The sequence below is a fragment of the Lissotriton vulgaris genome, chromosome 7 (genome assembly GCF_964263255.1).
Source record: "Lissotriton vulgaris chromosome 7, aLisVul1.2, whole genome shotgun sequence".
NCBI lineage: Eukaryota > Metazoa > Chordata > Amphibia > Caudata > Salamandridae > Lissotriton > Lissotriton vulgaris.
This window is the reverse complement of record NC_141695.1, coordinates 246,153,696-246,175,120: the sequence shown is the minus strand read 5'-3', so window position 1 is coordinate 246,175,120 and position 21,425 is coordinate 246,153,696. Positions and strand designations below refer to the sequence as shown.

At 44.0% G+C, this 21,425-nt stretch overlaps 1 protein-coding gene across 1 annotated transcript in view; it reads right to left on the bottom strand.

Moving 5' to 3' along the window:
• LOC147701302 (uncharacterized) overlaps nucleotides 1–21,425 on the bottom strand; it is a 216,765-nt gene that overhangs the window by 50,249 nt on the left and 145,091 nt on the right. Inside the window, exons 6-7 of the mRNA XM_086930025.1 lie at nucleotides 19,999–20,107; nucleotides 2,492–2,533 (exon numbers count right to left, since the gene is read on the bottom strand). Of these exons, the coding sequence (XP_086786151.1) occupies nucleotides 2,492–2,533; nucleotides 19,999–20,107 (151 nt within the window). The remainder of the gene's footprint in view (nucleotides 1–2,491; nucleotides 2,534–19,998; nucleotides 20,108–21,425) is intronic.

Below are 21,425 nucleotides of genomic sequence, written 5' to 3'. Positions count from 1 at the left end.
ACGCGGTTTTGCTTGTGCTCAACGCAAAAATGGCATTCAACACCATGACTTGGGATTATCTGTTTGTGGTTCTGGCGCGCATTGGGCTCGGGCCCAAGTTGATTGGCTGGATCAGACTTTTATATAACCTTCCCATTGCCCACGTCTCAGTGAACAACCATCATTCAGGCTCCTTCCCTCTTGGTCATGAAACGAGGCAGGGCTGTCCATTATCGCCGTTTCTCTTTGCCCTGGTCCTCACAGCAACCTCACAAGTCAAGATATGCAGCTGCTCAGAGACCTGCAATCACTAGCACAAATGGAATCACAAAGTGTAAGTGGAGCAGTGCAAATTAACAAAGATACTAATAACCTCAGACAAAGCAAGATATTTAGGCCTCAGTCAACAGATACAGGACCAGGTTGTGAGGTTGTCGTACAGCAGGACCAGGTTGTGAGGACCAGCACCCCCTGGAACATTGTACATTGAGGGATTAAGTCCTTTTCAAACTTGAGGGTCCCTGGGGGCCAACTAGCCCACCAGGTACATCCAGTATGCGCCAGGTAGCTGCGTTGCAGAGAGGTGTTGATTGGCCACGCCCCTTTTTACTCCTCTCTGCAACGCAGCTCTGTGGCGCTTACTGGAGGTATCTGGTGGGCTAGTTGGCCCCCAGGGATCCTCAGGTCTCAAGGGGATTTAATCCCCCAATTTGCAATGCTCCAGGGAGGTGCGTTTGCACAGTGGTACAGGGAGGCGGCGTGGCCTGATGTGACAAGTGTGTAAACGTGTGGCGCGTTTTAAGTTTGGGGATTACGTCCCCTTGAATCCTGAGGGTCCTTGGGGGCCAACTAGCCCACCAGGTACCTTCAGTAAGTGAGAGGGAGCTGTGTTGCAGAGAGGTGGTCCAAGGCCATGATCCCTTTTTACACCACTCTGCAACGCAGCCTGTGGCGCTTACTGAAGGTAGCTGGTGGGCTAGTTGGCCACAGGGACCCTCAGGACTCAAGGAGATTTATTCCCCGAATTTACAACACTCCAGGGGGCGCGTTTGCACAGTGGTGCAGGGAGGGGGGCCATGGCCTGATGTGCCAAGTGTGCAAACGTGTCCTGTGGTGTGTTTTAAGTTGGGTGATTAAGTCCCCTTGGATCCTGAGGGTCCCTGGGGGCCAACTAGCCCACCAGGTACCTCAAGTATGCACCAGGAAATTGTGTTGCAGAGAGGTGTTCAGAGGCCACGCCCCTTTTTACACCTCTCTCCAACGCATCTCTGTGGCGCTTACAGGTGAAACCTGGTGGGCTAGTTGGCCCCAGGGACTATCAGAACCTAAGTGGAATTAATCCCTCAACTTAAAACACACCAGGCGTTGCGTTTGCACAGTCGTGAAGGGAGGGGGCAGGGCCTGACATAGCAAGTGTGCAAACGCACCCCCTGGCACATTGTAAATTGGGGGATTAAAGCCCCCTCAATCCTGAGGGTCCCTGGGGGACAACTAGCCCACCAGGTACTTCCAGTATGCACCAGGGAGCTGCGTTGCAGGGAGGTGTTAAGAGGCCACGCCCCTTTTTACACCTCTGTGCAACGCAGCTCTGTGGCGCTTACTGGAGGTAGCTGGTGGGCTAGTTCGCCCCCAGGGACCCTCAGGACTCAAGGGGATTTACAAAGCTTCGGGGGTGCGTTTGCACAGTGGTACAGGCAGGGGGCGTGACCTGATGTGACAAGTGTGCAAACGCGCCCTGCAGCACATTTTAAGTTGGGGGGTCATGTCCCCTTGAACCCTGAAGGTCCCTGGGGGCCAACTGAACCTTAAAAAAAACATTTTATCTGCCCACCTCTGAACCCTGAAAGACCCTTACCTCCCTCCAACTCTACCCACATCTGAACCTTGAAAAACTAATTTCCTCTTTACCCCAACCCACATCTGAACCTTAAAAAACACTTACCCCCCCTTTAACTCTACCCACCTCTAAACCTTAAAAAGTCCTTAATATTACCACAAGCATTGCCTACAACAAACACAAAAGCATGCAGTCTCTCATACCTTGCAAAAAAAGAGTGCCCCCATTAGCGAGCCTGATAGCTAAAATAGTGGCCCACATTACAGTGTGTGTTTACATGTTCAAAATTAGCCAGATTTGCAAATGTGGGCTGCTTTTTAGCTATCTTGTTCGCTGATGGGGGGTGGACTCTTTTTTGGGTGCTTGAGTATATTTTTGTCACTGACCATTTGGATAATACAAATAACAGTTATAGGACTGCATTCCACCTTCCCCCCAAACCCTTCCTCCACACACACAGAAGAGTTACATGTGCAGCAGCAGTGCAAACAATACAGTGTTTGGGCAATTAAGCACACACTCATGCCCCCGTTGTGATATCTTCTCTCTGCATTCTTCAAACTTGTGACTCTATTTTCAATATACAAAATTCAAAAGACTGCGAATGTAATGATTCAAAATGGATTTAAAAAATATGTGTTCTTATTTCAAACAGACAGTATAATTGATACGTACTCAGGAAAATTGTTTGCAGATTTCTTCACTGACTGGCAGCACCTGCAAGGAAGACAAACAGCATATCCATGATGGAGCATTGCCAATGTATTTAGCCTACTTACAAGCCATTAGGATTAGGCAATGGAAACTCATTGTGCCTTTGTTACACTTGACAGATGGCATCATGTAGATAAGATTTGATATGATCTGCATTTGCACAGTCTCTTCTACATTTGGGCCTCGATCAAGAGTTGCATGGCGCTGGACACACATAATTACTGTTACCGTCCTGTAGCACCTTGCAGTCCAAGTACAAGTAGAAGCTAAACTCCTCGGAATGGGGAATAACGGCGGAATTCTGCATGTTATTCCCTTTTCCGAGGTGTTAATTCACATATTCATCTCCTGCTGTAAACTGGTGTGAAATGCATGCTGGGGCTTCTGTGTGGGGCAGGAGTAGCAGGTAGGGGCTTGGGAGGGTAAGGGAAGGAAGCGTTAAGAATAGTTCTGGCAGGGAGAGAAGTATGCATAGTCTCACGTTGCCAGGGAAAACGTCAGCTGGGTCAGGGTCCCAAAGCCTCACTGCTGTTGCAGCCGAAGCCTTAAGCAATTTTACTGATTGAAACTCCTTGGTAGTGTAACTGGGACCCCTGTTCCTGGACCTCCGCCCGGCCAGTTGTGAGCGGAAAGAGCAAATGTGACATGGGAATTGTGCTCCACTAGGCATATAAGGAAACCCGAGAATCGAGGGGGAACTGGGGTATGTAAATTGGTAAATGAACAGTGGCCCCTAATATATGAATCTCAACAAACAATAATAGTGGCAGAGTGATAATTTTCAATCAAAAAAGGTACATCGTCTGGTCAGCATCGCTTCATTCTTTTGGTAAGCTCTCTCGCTCTCCCGGGCTCCTGCCCGAGCTGTCAGGTTCGCTGGTGCGGCCCGCTGCGCACTTCTGACTTTGCGCTCTCGTTCCTTCAGGGGCACCCTCTTCTGGCGCTTGGTGTGCCCATTTTCTAGCTTACAGTGCTGTCCGTTCGCCACTGAGGGCTGGCTCAATTTCCTTGGCTGCAGTAGCGTCAGACAGCCACTGGGGGGGTGCACACTCTGCGCATGTCTTTGTGCTTTACCTTGGGATTTCTATGATGAGACTTTGCTGTCTGACGGCTCTTGGCTGGGTAGCTTTTGGCTCCCTGGTGCTCTTTCGAGGGAGGGGGTTGAGTCTCTCTGGCTGCTCTTGGCTAGGTAGATTTTGGCTCCCTGATGCTCCTTGGGAGACCTGGTGGTTGAGTGCTTCCCCTAAAACAATAGGCAGCCTCCAGGGGGCATGTGGTGCTCATGTAGTCTTTTCCGCTCATCTCCTTGCATGGGGTTAGGGTATGTGTAATGTTCTAATGGGGAGTGTCCACTTTCCCCTGGTACTTCTCCTTTACAGCGGTACCTTGGAGACTGGGAACAGCTCACTATGTGCACAGACTGGTGACTTCACAGCTCTCTTTTTTACTGTAACTGCTCCAGTTGGTGGCAAGTTTCAGGCAGTGGCAGGTTCAGGCCAGGTACCGGTGCTGTGCTTCTCTTGATTGGCAGCTTCCCTGACACTGTCAAAACATCTTGATGCAGGACCTCGTACTGCAAGCTCCCATCGATGGCTCCTAAAAGCCTGAGCCACGCAGGCCCACACAAGGACTTCATACATCGACTTCCAGGACACAAGGTACTGAAACAGCGGACTGAACTAAGTCCTGCATCCGCCTCATGCTCCATCACTGTTGGCTTGACTTTGTGACTTGGACCCGTTCTACCATGACCAAATGACCACAATTGGCCTTTCTTGCTTCTAAGCACTGCTTTTCTTCAAAACCTTTAAAACTGCATATCTCTGGTTCTACTAATTGGATTTTTGTCTTTTTGGTCTCGAATTATTTATAAAAGTTTAATCTATTTTCCTAAATTGGTGTTGGATTTTTCTTATTATTTGTGTGCTACATACATACTTGACGCATTGCCTCTAAGTTAAGCCTGACTGCTTTCGTCAAGATCCCAAAGGTTAAGCACAGATTCATTTAGGGACTATGCAACCTTTAAAAGTTGAGAAAATACAAAATGTGATACATTGTGCCTAATGTGTGAGGTAAATCATAGTAGGACACATGAGTAAGAGCTACACAACCATGAAGGGAATATTACCTACTGCTGTACTTTTACAACAAATGAGAGAGATAAACAATGCTAGAGCAATACAGATTGCAACCTGATCAAAAAGTATTTATTCTTATAAAAGTCCAGATTTCACCACCTATTCCTATATAAAAAGAGGTCAACATTTTGAAGGGGTGGTTTGTCACCCAGAACCCTCTGGAAGGCTCCAATAGATGGATGCTATCTACTCTGATCCGTACTCAAACTCTAGCCAATCTACCAGTATGAGGGTAGAAAATATAGCATTTGGTTGGTTGCTGCTTTGACAGAACAAGACTGATCTGGAAAAATCAATATTACTATAATCACCAGTTCATACAAGAGTAAAACTTTCTTTTAGACTTTGAGGCCACAGCAGTTTCTTGTTTATGAGAGGTAGCATCCTCTTGCCAGCCTAGACTGCCCTTGCAGACCTTTCGCTTTTGATTTTAGCATGACATGGATTTGGTATTTGACAGCATTAGAGTTTCACTTCAAAGGGAGGCCCAACTTCATCAGAAAGTGTGAATATATATAAAAAAGCCAAAGGCTTAGAACCTGTCCCTAGAGTATGGAGCCAACAGTTGCCAGAGATAGCACTGCTCATAATATAATAAAAGACGTGCAAATGCAGACAAAATGATGAAAGTAACTAAGGAAAAGAAAAATGTGTACACCATGTATGTGATGTGAGAAACCTTATAACCCAGTAAGTGGCATATAGCTTGAACAAACAGCTGATTCATGTACAAAACTACTGAGACTCGCCAGGGGCTCACATATTGCTTAGAACATACTGTATCTTTACAAAATAAATATCAGTTCAATTCTGTCGTTGAGACCCCCTGGTGCTAAAGTTTGTAAAAACTTGATCCACCATGCCTCCCTCTGAGCCAGTGTCCTTTCAGGATTTTGACCCTCGATGAATGTCAGTGATTCAAGGATCGTGAACTGTAGTTGGGCAATAGTGTAGTGGTTTTCAAGCCAATGAGAAGCAAAATAAGATTTAACAGACTTAGTACGAATGGTACTCCTGTGCTCGGTGATTCTGATTTTTATTTTGCGTGAAGTTTTGCCTACATAAAGCAATCCGCACGGGCATTTGATTGCATATATGACATTACTTGTATTGCAAACACTATTGTGTTTGAGTGTAATTGGTTTGCCTGAATGCGGATGGTGAATCACATTGTCCATGATGACATTATTGCAATGTACACAGTTGAAACATTTGCACATTCCCTTGAATTGTTGTGTGATTGGTATCTTGCTAGAAAGTATATCTTTGATGTTTTTGCTACGGGTGTATGCGAAAAGAGGTTCTTCGTTAAATGGCCCATTGAAAACAGGTTCACCTCGAAGCAGGTCCCACCTAGACTTGATTATTTTCTTGATCGAGTGTGATCGTGTTGAAAATTTAGTTTATGAGAGGTAGCATCCTCTTGCCAGCCTAGACTGCCCTTGCATACCTTTCGCTTTTGATTTTAGCAGGCAATTACATTATAGGTCTTCAAAAACATAAAGGCAAACAAAGGGCAACCACTATTGCGAATTACCTCGCTTGGATTTGTTTAGCTAGAACACAAGCATGACATGGATTTGGTATTTAACAGCATTAGAGTTTCACTTCAAAGGCAGGCCCAACTTCACCAGACTCCTTCCTGTAGTAGATATCCTAGACCACATGTAATTAATCGATTCCAATCACAGCCTCAAACTTGCACAAGCCATCTCAGCAGCCTGGCTCCCCACTGAACCAAGACACCCATCGTGCCAAATTCCTCCTGCTCTTCTTCTTTATTCCTTTTCCCTCCATGACCTTTCTTCTGGACAGCGCTCCTTGACCAAAGATGGCCATCGCTCTGATCATTTCAATATCAACTGCTTCACTTTCTATAGCTTTGCTTTTCACCACACCAGTCTGCATCGCTTGCAAGTAGCATAACGAACACTCCCTTAATACATAACATTTGATTTAAGTGTCAGAAACAAATCTCTGTCTCTAACAAAGGTACTGAATGACAATCTAGTGTAAGTTTATATGCACCAGTTGATTTAATCTCTGACTAGTATTCCTGTGAGAGGTGATCAGCTAAAAAGACATACAAGTACAAAAATAATGCAACAATCATCCCTCAGTTTGCAGCTTCTCATAATTCTATTTCATTTACAGTTACTTAAGCCCCAAGGAGCATTTAAGCATAGCTAAGAAGAACAATCGGTGCACAAGTGACATTGGAGTGTATTCGCAAACTGCACTTTGTAGTGCATTCTGTAGTACTACAAAACATAGTACAGAATGCTGTTCACAAACCTATGTGCAGGGTTTATGCCTTTACCTCTCCTTTACCTAAGTGGAATTAGGAACTTAAAATAAATAGTTTTAAAAATAAATTAATTTAAATAGTTAAAAATATAAATAAATGAGTACATACTAAATGTATCTAAATAGTACATATTTAAAATATAATGAAAATATTTTAATAACCTTTTTGTATTTATAAACTGTATTAAATATAATTTTTAGATACATCTAAATAATTCTACAAATCACTTTTAATCACTATTCATACATATTAAAGTATTTATTTTACTTTAGGTGGAATTTGTTTATTATTTTTATTATTTTTTTAATCCTGAGAAAAATTGTTTTAATGTAATTTGATATTTTTAAATCACTTCAATGCAATTAAAATGTAGTTATTAGTGCTTTAGCATTTGTTTCTTTAGTACTACATTAATAAAAATATGCAAAATTAATGTAGTTGAACAATAATTTTTACTTTGTCCTGCAGTTTACCATAGGGAGACTGTGGTTAATGTATAAAAAAAAGTTATCTATACTTTTGCAAATGCAAAACAGTTTTTTCGGTAAACTTTTACAGACTCCTAAAATGGGACTGCAACCAAATACGGATTCAGTATTTGGAAGCAGTGTGTCATCCCTACCAAATACTGAATCTGTATGAAATGTATGTTATGTTATGTTATGTTATAGATGATTTATAGTGCGCACTAATAGCTGGAGTGTCCTGGCGCGTAGGCAGACTGTGGCTTCGAGAATAAAGATTAATTAGGAGGGCTGGTTGAAGAAATGCGTTTTAAGCAATTTCTTAAAAATGCGGAAGTCCTGTGTATGCCGCAGCCTGTCAGGGAGATTGTTCTATAGAGTGGGTACGTTAACCGAAAAGGACAGGCCATCATCCTGGTGAGACAGAATCGGGGAGTAGACATCCGGCGATGAGAAGCCGAGCGCAGAGAACGACTGGGATTATAGAAAGCGAAGCGCTTCTTAATATAAGAAGGCCCCAAGTCATGCAGGGCTCTATGACCCAGGGTGAGAGCCTTAAACTGAACCCTCTGGGCAACTGGAAGCCAGTGCAGATCACGTAGGTGTGACCTCACACTCGATCTCGTAGAGATATTAAATAAGAGTCTGGCCACCGCATTCTGAATCAATTGAAGTTTATTTATCAGATAGCCAGGAATACCGATGAATAAATCTTGGCATAGTCGAGCCGGGAGAGGATAAGGGCCCGAGCGACCATTTCCTTAGCCGGCCTTGAAAGCATAGGGAAGAACCTTCTCAGGGTCTTGAGGGTGCCAAAACAGACACCTATAAGCTTTTTGATGTGCTCTGACACCCGGAGATCGTCTCCGAACCATACCCCTAGGTTCTTCGCTGGGCCACCTTCAGAGCAAGGGCATGGAAAATCCGGAGGCCATAAGGCTTCTCTAAAGAGCGGGGGAAACTGGCCATACAGCAATACCTCGGATTTCTCCTCATTACACTTGAGTTGGGCCCGTGCCAGCCATGTACAAACAGCTGAAAGGCATCTCTGGGCAATGCCTGTGTCTAAATCGGGGCCTTTCCCAGTGAATAGTAGCAGGGTGTCATCGGCGTATGCCATGATTTTCACACCCAGCTCCTCTGCCAGGAAGATCAAGGGGGTCAGATAGACATTAAAAAGCAAAGGACTCAAGGTCGAGCCTTTTTTTTTTAACTTTATTTTGAAATTTTCAGGTGAACAACAATAATGGTGCATTCATGGGCATATAATACAGTACGTAACATATCAATGCGTACATGCAGCCAGTCTTATAGCAGAGTTTAAAATAAATGTCAATACACTCACGGAGTCGTTGGACTAGTCTTCATTGATACGGTATGGGCTGTAATAAAATGTAAACACTATATGGCCAATGTAGCACTCAGTAATAACAGAGACATTAGGTTGATCAAGGCAGATCTATGCACCTCCGCATGCAGGATAGGGATCAGTGAAGACCAGCTAAGCAGACGCACGTAGTCTAGGAAGGCAGTCCCTGAGTGTATCATCAGTTAGGCACTGTTTAGCGCTGCAAACCGCCCCTAACCCCTGTGTGGTAAAACAATGGAATGGGTGTTCAATGGCCCCTCTCACTAAGGGCACATAGTCCGAGGTGAATGTGGTAGTTCTGCATCTTGGGGAACGTCACTTTCCAACAGATAACACTGCAATGGGGCCCAAATATCAGCCGGCCTGGAGGAAACCGGTAGTAGCTCAGAATATGTAACAATCTGTTCCTGACAATATGTGAGATCGTGTAAGCAAGTCTTAAATTTTGTGGCTCTGCCTCTGCCCCACCTGCACGCTACTCTCCTCTTAGCCACAAGAAGTGGCATTGCAATAAATGTACGGTATGTCGTCCGTATAGGTGCTACATACCCCAGCATAGCAAGTAGTGGAGAGGGCGCTATGTCCTCGTCTATCATCTTGGACACCGCTACAAAGACCTGACGCCAGTAGGCCTGCACACCCTCGCACTCTCATGCCAAATGCAGGAAGTCAGCCCCGGGGGCATGACATCTGTCACAGGTGTCGGTGTCTCGCAGATGAAACCTGTGCATTCGGACTGGAGTGTAATAAAGTCTGTCTATAAATTTGTAATGTATGATTCTGAATCTGCTGTTCGAAGAGACGCGTTCAGTGTGTTGTAAGCAAAATTCCCATAGTTCGTCCGTAATCGTCACGCCTAACTCCCGATCCCAATGCGTCATGGCCGCGAGCGGTGGTGGTTCTCGTAATGTATGTACAGCCCCGTAAATCGTAGATACCAGTTTCTTGGGTGTGTCGCCCTGCAATATGCGTTGTAGTGGCTCAAAGGCTTGAGGCTCATTAGGGAAGTCAGGCGTAGGTGTTTTCAATCCCTGACCCAGCCAAATATAAAGGAAAGTGTCTAGAGGAGATAGGGGTGTATCCGACCCCAGACTGCCTAGTGTACGAAAGCTCCCTGCATGTTGCAATGTTTAAACGTTTAGTCAGCTGATGGAAACCAGTTATCCGTAGCAAGGGCATGTCTGGGTGATAAGTAAGCAGCAGTAACGGGGAATACAACATGGCAGTGTTTAGCATAGTCCCCAGTCGAGCCCATGGGTTCACAGTGCTCATCACCGTGGATGGTGTCCGGTCTCTTCCCTGCAATGGGGTATATACTGCTCCTTCTATTGGGAGCGGATGGGCTAGCCAGTGCTCCGCCGCAACCTGGGGCATGTATCGAGGTTGGTATATCCAGAAATAAGCATAGTGTGCTTGAGCAGAGTAATAATATAGTTCAAAATCGGGAATACCAAAGCCGCCCCAGTTATATGGTCTGACGAGGACATCCCATCGCAGCCTGGCCGTTTTGCCACCCAATACCAATCAAGTGAGCCCCGAACGGAGCTGCTGGAAAAAAATCTTCCAGGATAGAATGGCACGTTCAAGAATAAGTAAAGCACCTGTGGCAGCACAACCATTTTTATGAGAGACGCTCTGCCTGCCATGGATGACTCAAGGTCGAGCCTTGCGGGACTCTGGTCGATAACTTCCTATCGGAGGAGGAAAAGGGAGGCATCCAGACCTGCTGGGTGGGCTCGTCCAGAAAGGATTTTAGCCAAGCCCACACAGAACCAGCAATGCCAATGGAGGAGAGCCGGGCGAGAAGGAGCTGGTGAGGCACCGTATCGAAAGCGGCAGAGAGGTCCAACAAAATAAGGGCCGCTCTGCCGCCCCCGTCCAGGTACTCTCTGATTGCCTCCGCCATTTTGACCAGCGCGGTTTCAGTCCTGTACAAAGGTTTCAAGCTGGTGGAAGACCACCTTTTAGCGCACTTTGGCCAATGCTGGCAACAGAGAAATCGGGCGGTAGTTAGAGGGTATGGAGTGGTCTGCAGTGGGTTTTTTAAGAAGTGGAAGAAGTTTGGCCTGTTTTAATTGCGCCGGAACCGTAGCAGACTGAAGGGAAAGATTGATAATGGCAGCAGCTTCCGAATAGACATTCTCTGCCACCTCAGCTAAGATTCTTGCAGAGCATGGGTCTGATAGGGGGCCCGATTTAGGAGATTTAAGAATGGCTAGAATGTCAGAGCCCTTAGCAGGTGAAAACTGAGTAAATGTGGGACTGGAAAGCTTGCATGGCAGGGGGGTTGTGGATGAGGAGAACCTCTGGTCCACCGAGGGAGGTCCCAAGCTGTCCTGGATGGACTGTATTTTATTAATAAAAAAGGAGGATAGCTCTTCACACCATTGGGTGGAAACTGGGAGAGTCTTTTTTTTTGCACAGGGAGACATAAAACTTCTAACAATAGAGAAAATCTCCTTTCTATTGTTGTTGGCTTTCGCATTTAGATCAGCATAAAAGTCGCTCTTAGCTTTCCTAACCGCTGCGTAGTAATCTCTCTGAGCCGAGCAAAGTGCAGATTTAGCAATAGGACAATACTCCGCCCGCCATTGGCGTTCCAGTTTTTTACAGCCCAGTTTCAACTCTTTTAAAGTTGTCGAAAACCAAGGGCTGGAGGGAGAGGTCCGGAGATTCTTGTAAGCAAGAGGTTGAGAAGAAGAATCGACCCCCTGGCTAACCCAGGCATTAAAACAATCCACCGCCCGTCCGAGATCATAAGCGGGAGCCGGATGAGTGTGTAAAAGAGCATCAGATAGCGCGGGAATGTTGATGTTTGGGGAATGGGGTCCCTGTGCAACGGCCAAAGGGGAAGAGGGTTTTCCAGAGTCCCATGAAAACCTTATCAGAAAATGAAATCAATGTTTTGCAACCAGAATTCAGTTACAAACTGTAGGAGACTGGATTACTAGCTGAGGGGGTGAAACCCCACTCAATCGGTAGCCACAATTTCCATCAGGTTGAAGGCACAAGCAACCCCAAATTAACCTGCGTTTAACTCTCAAATAGCATGGTGCAAAAGCAGTCAGGCTTAAATTAGAGACAATGTGAAAAATGTTTATGCAGTCCTTCAACCAGTAATAAAGTTAAAACACAAGAAAAGAAAACCCCATCCCAATTAAAAATAATAGATTACAATGTAATCAATTATTTGAGATCAAAATGACGAAAATCAAATCAGAAGAAATGGAGATATGCAATTTCAAGGTTTAGGTGAAAATAGTGCTTAGAAGTGCAAAGCACCAACTGTGGTTATCTGGTTGCACCAGACCAGGACAGGGGCACACATTCAGGCTGACCACAATGGAGCATGGGCCAGATACAGGGACCAAGTATGTCCTGCTGAATAAAGTACCTTAAATCCTGGTATGTGTTGCGAGATCCCGCTTTGAGGATGCACCACGTACAGGCAATGCAGAAGAAGCTGTGGGCCTGTGATGTGAATTTCTTGGCCGCCATGGAGGTTGCAGTTGACAAGGTGCTTGTGATGCGAAGGCCTGCAGCAAAGATATATCATGCAGAGGGAGCTCCGAGAAGGCTGCAGGCTGCAATGCAAAGTCCTGCATTGGGGATGTGCAGCCCTGTGGCAGTTCTGAAGCATCTGCGAGGAGATACCTCTCACTGCACCGGTTTTGCTCACAGGACCACCGCTGGGCTGGCAGAGCCCCTTCAGGACCACTTCCAAAGGTCCAGGACTGGGGTGACATCATTTGCAGGGCAAGATTCACCGCAAGTTGAGCCCAGGTGTTGGGTTCAAGATGGTTGAAATCTTGTCTGTCCCTGATCAGGAGGCCAGACAACTAGCCTTTGGAGTCACTCTGGCGGTCCTGGGATCAGGATGCCGGTCAGTCCTTTCACTCAGTAGCAGTCCTTCTTGTAGAACGGTTCAACTGTGACCTGAAATCCTACTTTACCATTAAAGAGGGCTATAAATTACAATTCTCTAGATACCAAATTCACCATTCTTACCTGCTCCTAATTTTAAAATATCACTTATTTAATATATTATGGCAAGCCAGTGTTATTCTACTGGGGAGCTAAGCTTTGCAGTAGTGAATAATGAATTTAGGAGTTTTTCACTACGAGAACATGTGGACATTTTAAGTACATGTTCAACTTTTAACATACCCTGCACCCGGCCCTATGGGCTACTTAGGGCCTAACCTGGAGATGCTGTATAAATATTAAAAAAGGAAGGTTGGGGCCTTTAAAAGAGTTAGTTTGCCAGGTCAAAACTGCAGTTTAAAAGTGCAAACAGAAGCTACAATGGCATGCCTGAGACATGTTTAAAAGGTCTGCCTAAGTGGGTGGCACAAACAGTGCTGCAGGCTCACTGGTAGCATTTAATGTACAGACCTCGGTACATGTAGTACAGTACAGGGACTTACAAGGAAATTAAATGTCCAAATTGGGTGTAAGCCAATGTTACCATGCTTAAAGTAGAGAGCACATTAGCACTGGTTAGGAGTGGTAAAGTGCGCAGAGTTCTAAAGCTAGCAAAAACGAGTTCATAAAACAGGAGGGTGAAGTCTAAAACTTTAGGAATGACCATGCAGAACGAACCACGCCCAATAAAAACATTGACAAATTGAGTTGGGGTGGTAAGCTTCTCACCATTTTTCTTTGTGAAAATAAAATAAAGTTTGCTGGGGCCTAGGCAGTGGTCCAAGGGGCCACCGCCAACTCTCAAACTTTCAAAAATACAAAGTAAACTTGCCTTACAGACCCTAGCAGGTCACAATCCCTGTAATAACCATCAATTGGATTGAGTTGCAATTTGTGACCTACCTCATTAATACTATATTCCATAAAGGAGACAATGACAATGATACAGTGTTCACTCACTTTCCCAAACACCCACTTTACAAAAACAACAGGAGGGAACCCCTCCCATACCTAGCATATTTCTACATACCAGCCAAAGTGAATTACCCTGTAGTGTTAAAAGGACTCTCACCCAATGGGATTCCAAGTGGCATGCTTCATCATAGAGTCCTTGTCCCGATACCTAGTGTATCTGGACGGGCTCAACCTTGGCAACCAAGGGAGCTCTTTGGTTATAGGGTGGGATCCTTGATTTAAAGTAGTCTGAGGTGTCCTGAGGATTCATTTTATTTTCAAAGGGCACCCTGACGGAGTTAAAAACAGGTGGGGATGCTCTAAGGAAGTCAGTATCCTCTGTATCCCTGGATCAACATGTTTCAGCCATCACACCAATGCCTCACTGGACTAGTTGGCTGTCGTCAGGACCTCACAAGGATCCTGTTAGTATCCTTTTTGTGTGCATTGTTTACATCATTATAATTTCCCCAGATGTAGGAGAGGACAGAACGGACAGCTTGAGTCCCAAATTCTGTCTGGGATACCTGCTCCTAGATCCAGAAATTGACATGCTTTTTCTGGAATAAAGATTAACACATGCACCCAGGAATACTGGGTCCAAGTTTGCATGATTTTACCTTTCATGGGGTAACTAACACCCCCAAATCCACACTTATTGAACAAGTGCTTGTAGCAGGTGGTAAATATGTAGACAGCTGTTCACTCAGCTGTGGTGTGGGGGTAGGAGAGCAATGTAGATTTTACTTCAGCTAAGAGAATTTGCAATCCATGCGGACTGGGCACAGCTGCTCCCCAAGGCTCTGACTGCAAGCCTGGGTCTGGTGTCTCTGTCCCCAGAATTAGAGGTTCCACAATTTGCTAGCCTGATACTTCCAAGCCTGAAGACACAGAAATACTCATTGCATGGATCGGTAAACTCTCCATTGATACCGCTCCAGGTAACTTGTAATGAGTCCCTAAATGTTTGTGCGTGTGTGGTATATGTATAGTGCAAACCTAGGAAAGAGAGAGCTGAGCATCGTTTAGGGTCAATGGGGACTGTAGGGGTAGCTGGGTTATTAGAACAGCCTTAGAGCATTACTGTACCATGATGTGATGTTCTTCTGGAGCAGGGTTTTGACAGTCCTGCATGATATGTTGATGTTATTACAATTCTTGGGTGTATTAAAAAAAGGCCCGCTGCCTTGTTTTCTTTTTTGCAGTTCTTCGTCTGCAATCTGATAGTGTCCTGGCTGCTGATGTGCTGAGAGCCTCTTGAGATTGTGAGCTTGTCAGCTAGGCGAGGGTGGTGACTGTGATTGCTTTACAAATGATGTATCCTGTTTTGAAGCTCAGACACCAGCTAGATGACCCAGTGGATACCCATCAGCATGGGAGTGATGTGCTCAAATTTCTTCAGGCTCCTGATAGCGGAATGCTGTGACATATTGGAGACCCTTCAACAGGGGAAAGTGTAAAGTCTGGAATGGCATGCAGTAGGATGTTGTAACCATCCAGGTACAGGAATATGTTATTTATTCTTATAGAGTGCTTGAATGCTCACCGATGTATTGGCGCTAGCTAAACTGTCAAAAAGGAGACCCTAAGAAAATGCTAATTAGCAGGAAATGGCCATGTTTTCAAGGATTTCCTATAAGCCAGAGGATTTGACATAGCTTTGAAGATCATTCCAAGTTGTTGTAGTTCCCAGCACAAAGCCTCTGCCACCCCAGGTTGCAAGCTTGAATCTGGGCACTAACACCAATTTAGCAGGGGCAGATCGTAAGGATCTACCTGAAACGTACCATGTAAAACCTTTCTTTTAAAAAATCAGGACCTTGATCATGCAATGCTTTGTATGCAGTGCACATCGCTTTAAAAAGTACCCTCTGCCTTACAGGGAGCCAGTGAAGCTTTCTAATCGATTTATAGGCGGATTGGCATTTCGGGATTTTCAGAAGCGCACAGCTGCCGCATTTTGTAAAGTTTGTAGAGGACATGCTGATGGGGATTCAGATAGAGCTTATTACAATAATCAATCTTAGACAGCACCAGAGAGGTAACTACAGTTTTCTGTAAGTTAGCTGGGATAAAGGGTAGAATCTTCCTGATCAACCTGAGTGTATATTAGGCAACAGAAGTAACTTCATTCATCTGGTCATAGTAGGACAACTAGAAGGATGGCTGGGCACCAAAGATCAAGTCGTCTGTATTTTCCGGAGTTTAATTACGATAGTTCATTGACATCTATCAAATGACTGCCTGCATACATCTGCAGAAACTTGTCCCACTTCTGGTAACATCAGTGTCAATGAGATGACAATTTGTGTGTTATCAGCATAGGATGTCAGGGAGAAGTCAAAAGATCTTATCAACTCTGCTAATTGAGTGACATAGACATTGGAACATGTCGGACTAAGCGAGGACCCCTGGGGATCCCCGCATGGCAGAGAGTATGTGTGGCAGTCAAACTCACCTAGTCGGACAGATTATTCACAGCTGCTAAGACAGGAGTTAAGCAACTCCCATACTGTACCTGTCACTCCAATCCTGCCCAACTGCTCTATCAGCAGCCCATTATTCACAGTATCAAAGGCTGCTGATAGCTCGAGCAGGATAATGGTAGCTCTACCACCCCGATCAAGAGATAACCTAATCTCCTCGGTGGCTTTGATGAGCACAGTCTCAGTGCTGTGACCGGCACAAAAGTCTAACTGGGTGACATCCAGGAGATTGTTAGCCTGAACATGAATGAGAAGTTGTTTGCTCATGTTTTTTTAACACGTTTTGCTGGCAAAAGGTAGGCATAAAATAGGATGATAGCTATTGGAGTCTTGTGGGTCAAGAAAGGGTTTTTTTGATTAGTGGCAGGGCTGAAGCCTTCTTCCAAACGGAGGCAAACGAGCCTGAGCTGCCCATAAGATGAAAAATATCAGTCAATTCAAAAGCAATGGTCTCCGCTAATACAGTAGCAATCCTTGGTGAACAAGGGTCACATGGAGAACTTGTTTAGATGACTTAATCAGTTTGATGACCTCTTCACAAGATTGTGGAATAAAATGACTAAGGGTGGTGTTCACAGCCAAACGTATGCAAGCATGCGGGTCCAAAGGAAAGATGGGCGACATGGTAGAAAATGTATTGGAAACATCTTGAACTTTGCAGAGGAAAGCATCAGCTACAGTTTAGCAGAAAGTCGTCTGACTAAAATCGTTACAGATTTAAGTGCTGTCAGTAGTCAGTTTTTTAACAGTTGAAAAAGGTAATTTTGAGGAATTTAGAGCTATTTCAATCTTGCTCATAAAATAAGCAGTTTTTTCCTTTATGATCAAAGATTTATACTTGTGTAGATACTTATTATAATTGGCTTTCTTTAATTCGGAGTAGCCAGTTCTCTATTTTTCTCCTGTCACCGAAAGCAGTTTTGAAGCTCTAACTTTGTCTGAGAACCAGGGAACAGATATGTTATGTCTTTAAATCTTGGTCCTTTTAACAGGTGCCAATGAATGAGCAGCTGTGTACAACCAGTGCATGTACTATGATACCCCTAACTGAGTTTCCTCCGAATAGCCAAGCTACTCTCCCATGCATACAAGGCCCTACACAACAAAAGACCTGTGTATCTCATCCGAGTGACCTTTCACCAGCCAACCATGAATCTCAGATCTGGACCCATCCCACTAGCTGCCACCCGTCGCATCCGCTGGACTAACATCGGAGTCCGCTACTACTCATCTGGCGGCCAAGACCTGGAACAACCTCCCTCTGCGCCTCAGAGCCTCACCATCTCTCAAACAATTCAGGAAGGACCTCAAAACATGGATTTTTAACCAATAGAACAGACGGGGCACAGGTGAAGTAGCCGCTCACTACAAATCCTCATTGACCGAATTTCCAGGAAGAAAGTTTGTAACATTTGGGCAAAGATATCTGCTTGAATTTTGTACCAGGCACGTAATGAGGTCCAATTCAGACGGGCCACTGTTTCTTGATCAACTTGACTGTATTTTATGTCAAAGAAAATTGCCCTGTGATAGGTCCACAGTAAAGGAAGAGTATTTATATTCACTTAAGATGGATTATTACTAAAGATACCATCTAAGGTAAGACCAGCCTGGTGTGTAGGCCCTTCTACCTGTTGGGACAAGCCAAGAGTTAACGTGGCTTGAAGCAAAGCAACTGTGTCCAGATCGAAAAGAGTATCAAGATGAAAGTTGAAATCGCCTAGGAAAGTACAGTCATTAGGGAAAATATTAACCTCCAGTAGGCTGCTAATCAGCCTGTGTCTCTGTAATGAAGAACGGAAGGATTGTGGCTTTTGAGTGATAGATTCAGTTCAACACTGTGTTTTATCAGTGACCTAGAGCTAATAAGTTCCCAAGATAGATAGATATTAGCTATTAGGTTCGACCTGCAAGTGCTTGAACAGCTGGTCTGAAATCATTTCTTGTCAGAATGGTTTCATTCACTTCAGTAATCATAGCTGGTACAAGGTGGTCTTGGTTTTCCTACCAATGTATTGAGGGTGAGATTGGCGTCCAAGGCGAATGCAAGCCACTGAGTTATGGGTAAAAGATGGAGTTTAAATCCATCCAGGTTCCTATTGTTGAAAAGGTTTGGAGTGGTTGTATCTCCCTGTTCTTTGCAAATTGCAAGAAGTGTATTTTGATGGGGATGAACTTGGATGATCTGCAGGCAGTGCTTGAGGAGTTACATTTCAAGATCTAAGAAGACATTCAAGTATAGCTGTCCACATTTTGTGCACTTGGTGTTGAAAATTAAACGTTAGTAAAGTGAATGAATACATACTGAAGTTTGGAGCTGTGATTTGTAGCTATCTCCATGTATCAGGAGGGCCTGATGGCTTAGTGGAATAATGTAGTATGCCGACTGTAGGGGTCTGTGTTCGACCTCATGGTCACTGGTTCAAATTCTGGCAGGCCCACTCAACCTTTCATCCTTCTGAGGTTGATAAAATGAATACCATTCAGTTGGGTAACAATAAAAATCTGTTATTCAGTGCCAAGATATCCATTGTGGTGAACGTGTGCTTCACAAATACACCTGGCATGTTAAGTTACAGATAAACCCCTTTCAGGTCCAGTGTTTGTTTTATATCAAAGCATTGTGGAAGAATCAATCTTTATTTCCCCATCTTATCCTAATGTGACTTACTCACTTGATAACAATTGTTTGCAAAAGGAAAGACTGTATACATGTTTGTTGTTCACGAAGTGTTCTACTAATTGGATATGTTACTTCTTTTAGGTCTCAATAGATGTGTGTACTGAATTACTATGCTTCATAAAGACGACTGTGCTAACAAAGCCATTGGTATGCAGAAAGTAATACAGGTAATATTTTCAAAGATGGGAATGGAGACTGCTGTGCTATGTCATGCAGTACAGGTGATTGCTACATGTAGAGACCAAGGCGTCAATGAGCATTGACACTTCACTTTTCTTTGATCCCTTCCAGGACTGATGAGTAAGTGAGCGTGGGGCCTCCATCTATCCCTTGGTTTTCCTGGCCACCACCCACACGAGTGATTTTCTGTTTTGAAAGTATGCCTGTAACTCACTTTCTACAGTTCCCAGCCGGTGTTGTGCTGTAGCCATTCATTTTCTGCTTAAGTCACTCAGTGCTATTCTCGCTCTATCTGCCACTCATTAATTCGAGCCCACTCACATATAGTCGTCCATCCACTTATTCATTCCATTCATTCCATGCTGCATTCATTCACATGTGTCATTGCTCCTTCATTCCTGTATTCACACATACATTTTTGAACTCATTCGCTCATGTACACTCCCTCATTAATTCATATACTCATTCACTGCTCCATTCTTTAACTTAAGTGCACTCACTGTTTTGTTCCTGTACTCTTTCATTACCTGTAACACTCACTCACTCCTGCACAACCACTGAATCATGTGCTCGTCTATTCACCACAGTACACACACTGGACTCATTCACTTCTATGATCTCATCCATTCCTTTTCTCATTCGCTGCTGCATTCGTACGCAACGCACAGTCATATATTTCTAATTCCTAACTTAGTTCTTTCTAATTACTTAATTTCTTTTTCCTTTCCCCTTTTCTCATCCTGTCTTCGGCCCTTCTTTTGCTTACATTCAGTCTATACAAATGCTACGAAAGACAGCTTATAGTATAGATGTTTAAGCGAAACCAAGTCAAAGTATGTTCTAGTTAGTTTTAATTTTGCAAAAGTAAAAACCATGTGCATAAATGAAAGTCAGGCTACATGGACAGCTTTGATCTGAACCACTATATTTGACAGATACTTCTAAAAGTATACACTCACCTTCTTTTCTTCTTGTGACATGCAAAGAGTCCACCAGCAACTACTAAAGCAAACACTAAAACGATTGGCAGCAATATTAACCATACATTGGTGCTTGTACTGGGACTCTCTGTGGAATAAAAAAAAATGATCATACGTCATCTAATGATCACCTACGAAGAGTACCAAGCGTAGAGGTGCAAGCACGTCAACATTCACCTGTGTGTCTCGACAGTGCATTCAATAGCAGACCAGAGAGTTTTGAAATTTAAACTTCATCTAGGAACTGGGGTAAAGTTTTGCAAAATTTCACATTTCTAGAAGGCTGAAAAGATTGCTGAATTTCCAACTTTGTCAAACTTTCCTGAGAGTTGATGTTTGCACAGAAAGTGTTTTGAGAAACTTTCACAAATAAGTGCAACATTTCTCCAGGATTTATAAAAAAATGTTTTAACCCACAGCGTTCGCCAAGTTTACACAGATTGCAAACATTTGTCAAAATACTATACAAAAGTGGGAAGAGTTTTTCTCTACCCTGACCCATGGATATTGCACGAATATGAATAGGACATAGTATCAGTCCCTGGGGATAACTGACCAAGCAGAGCTTCACTCTCTTATTTGGGATACATTGAAAAAAGAGTTTATGCAATTGGGGACAGTTTGCAAACACAATTATACATTGGCAGAGCTGATAATAGCGTTCTTAAGTAGCATGAACCCACAGACCTATATTATCGTATAGAGGACATGCACATGTGACAGTGGAACACATTTACTGGCATGCCTGCCCACACCTACCCAAAGGCAGGCAGACATTGAAGCTCACTAACTAAGATATATAGGGGCACATGCATCAAAGGAAATTGCATTCGCAAATGGTGCGAATCTCAAAATGCGGCCGTTTGCGAATGCAATTCCCATTTTTGGGATGCATTAACATTTTTGTAATTTTCGCAATTTAAGAAATCGCAAAATTGTGATTTCTTAAATTGCGATTGCATTTAAGGAATCTCAAATTGAGATTCCTTGAATGCAATGCATCAAACTCTAAAAATTTGCGAATTTGCAAATAAGGGGAGCAAATTACCATGAAGTTGACCTTCATGGTAATTTGCCAAAACATTGAAAAATGCACTAAAGTGCATTTTTCAAAGTTCCATTTTACACACACACATGCCCTTGGGGCATGTGAGTGTGCAAAATTTACTTCAAAGAAGATTTCAGGGGTGCAACAGGGTGTCCTTTGGACACCCCTGCACCCTTGAAATTGCATTCTTAATTTGCGAATTTGTAATGGTGAATTGCAAATCAGGAATGTTTTTCCATTCATTCCTATGGGCCTCTAGGCCCATAGGAATGGATGGGGAGGTATTCCTTAATTGCGATTATCAATAAGAGAATCGCAATTAAGGAATTTTAAGAAATCGCTATTTTTATAGCGATTT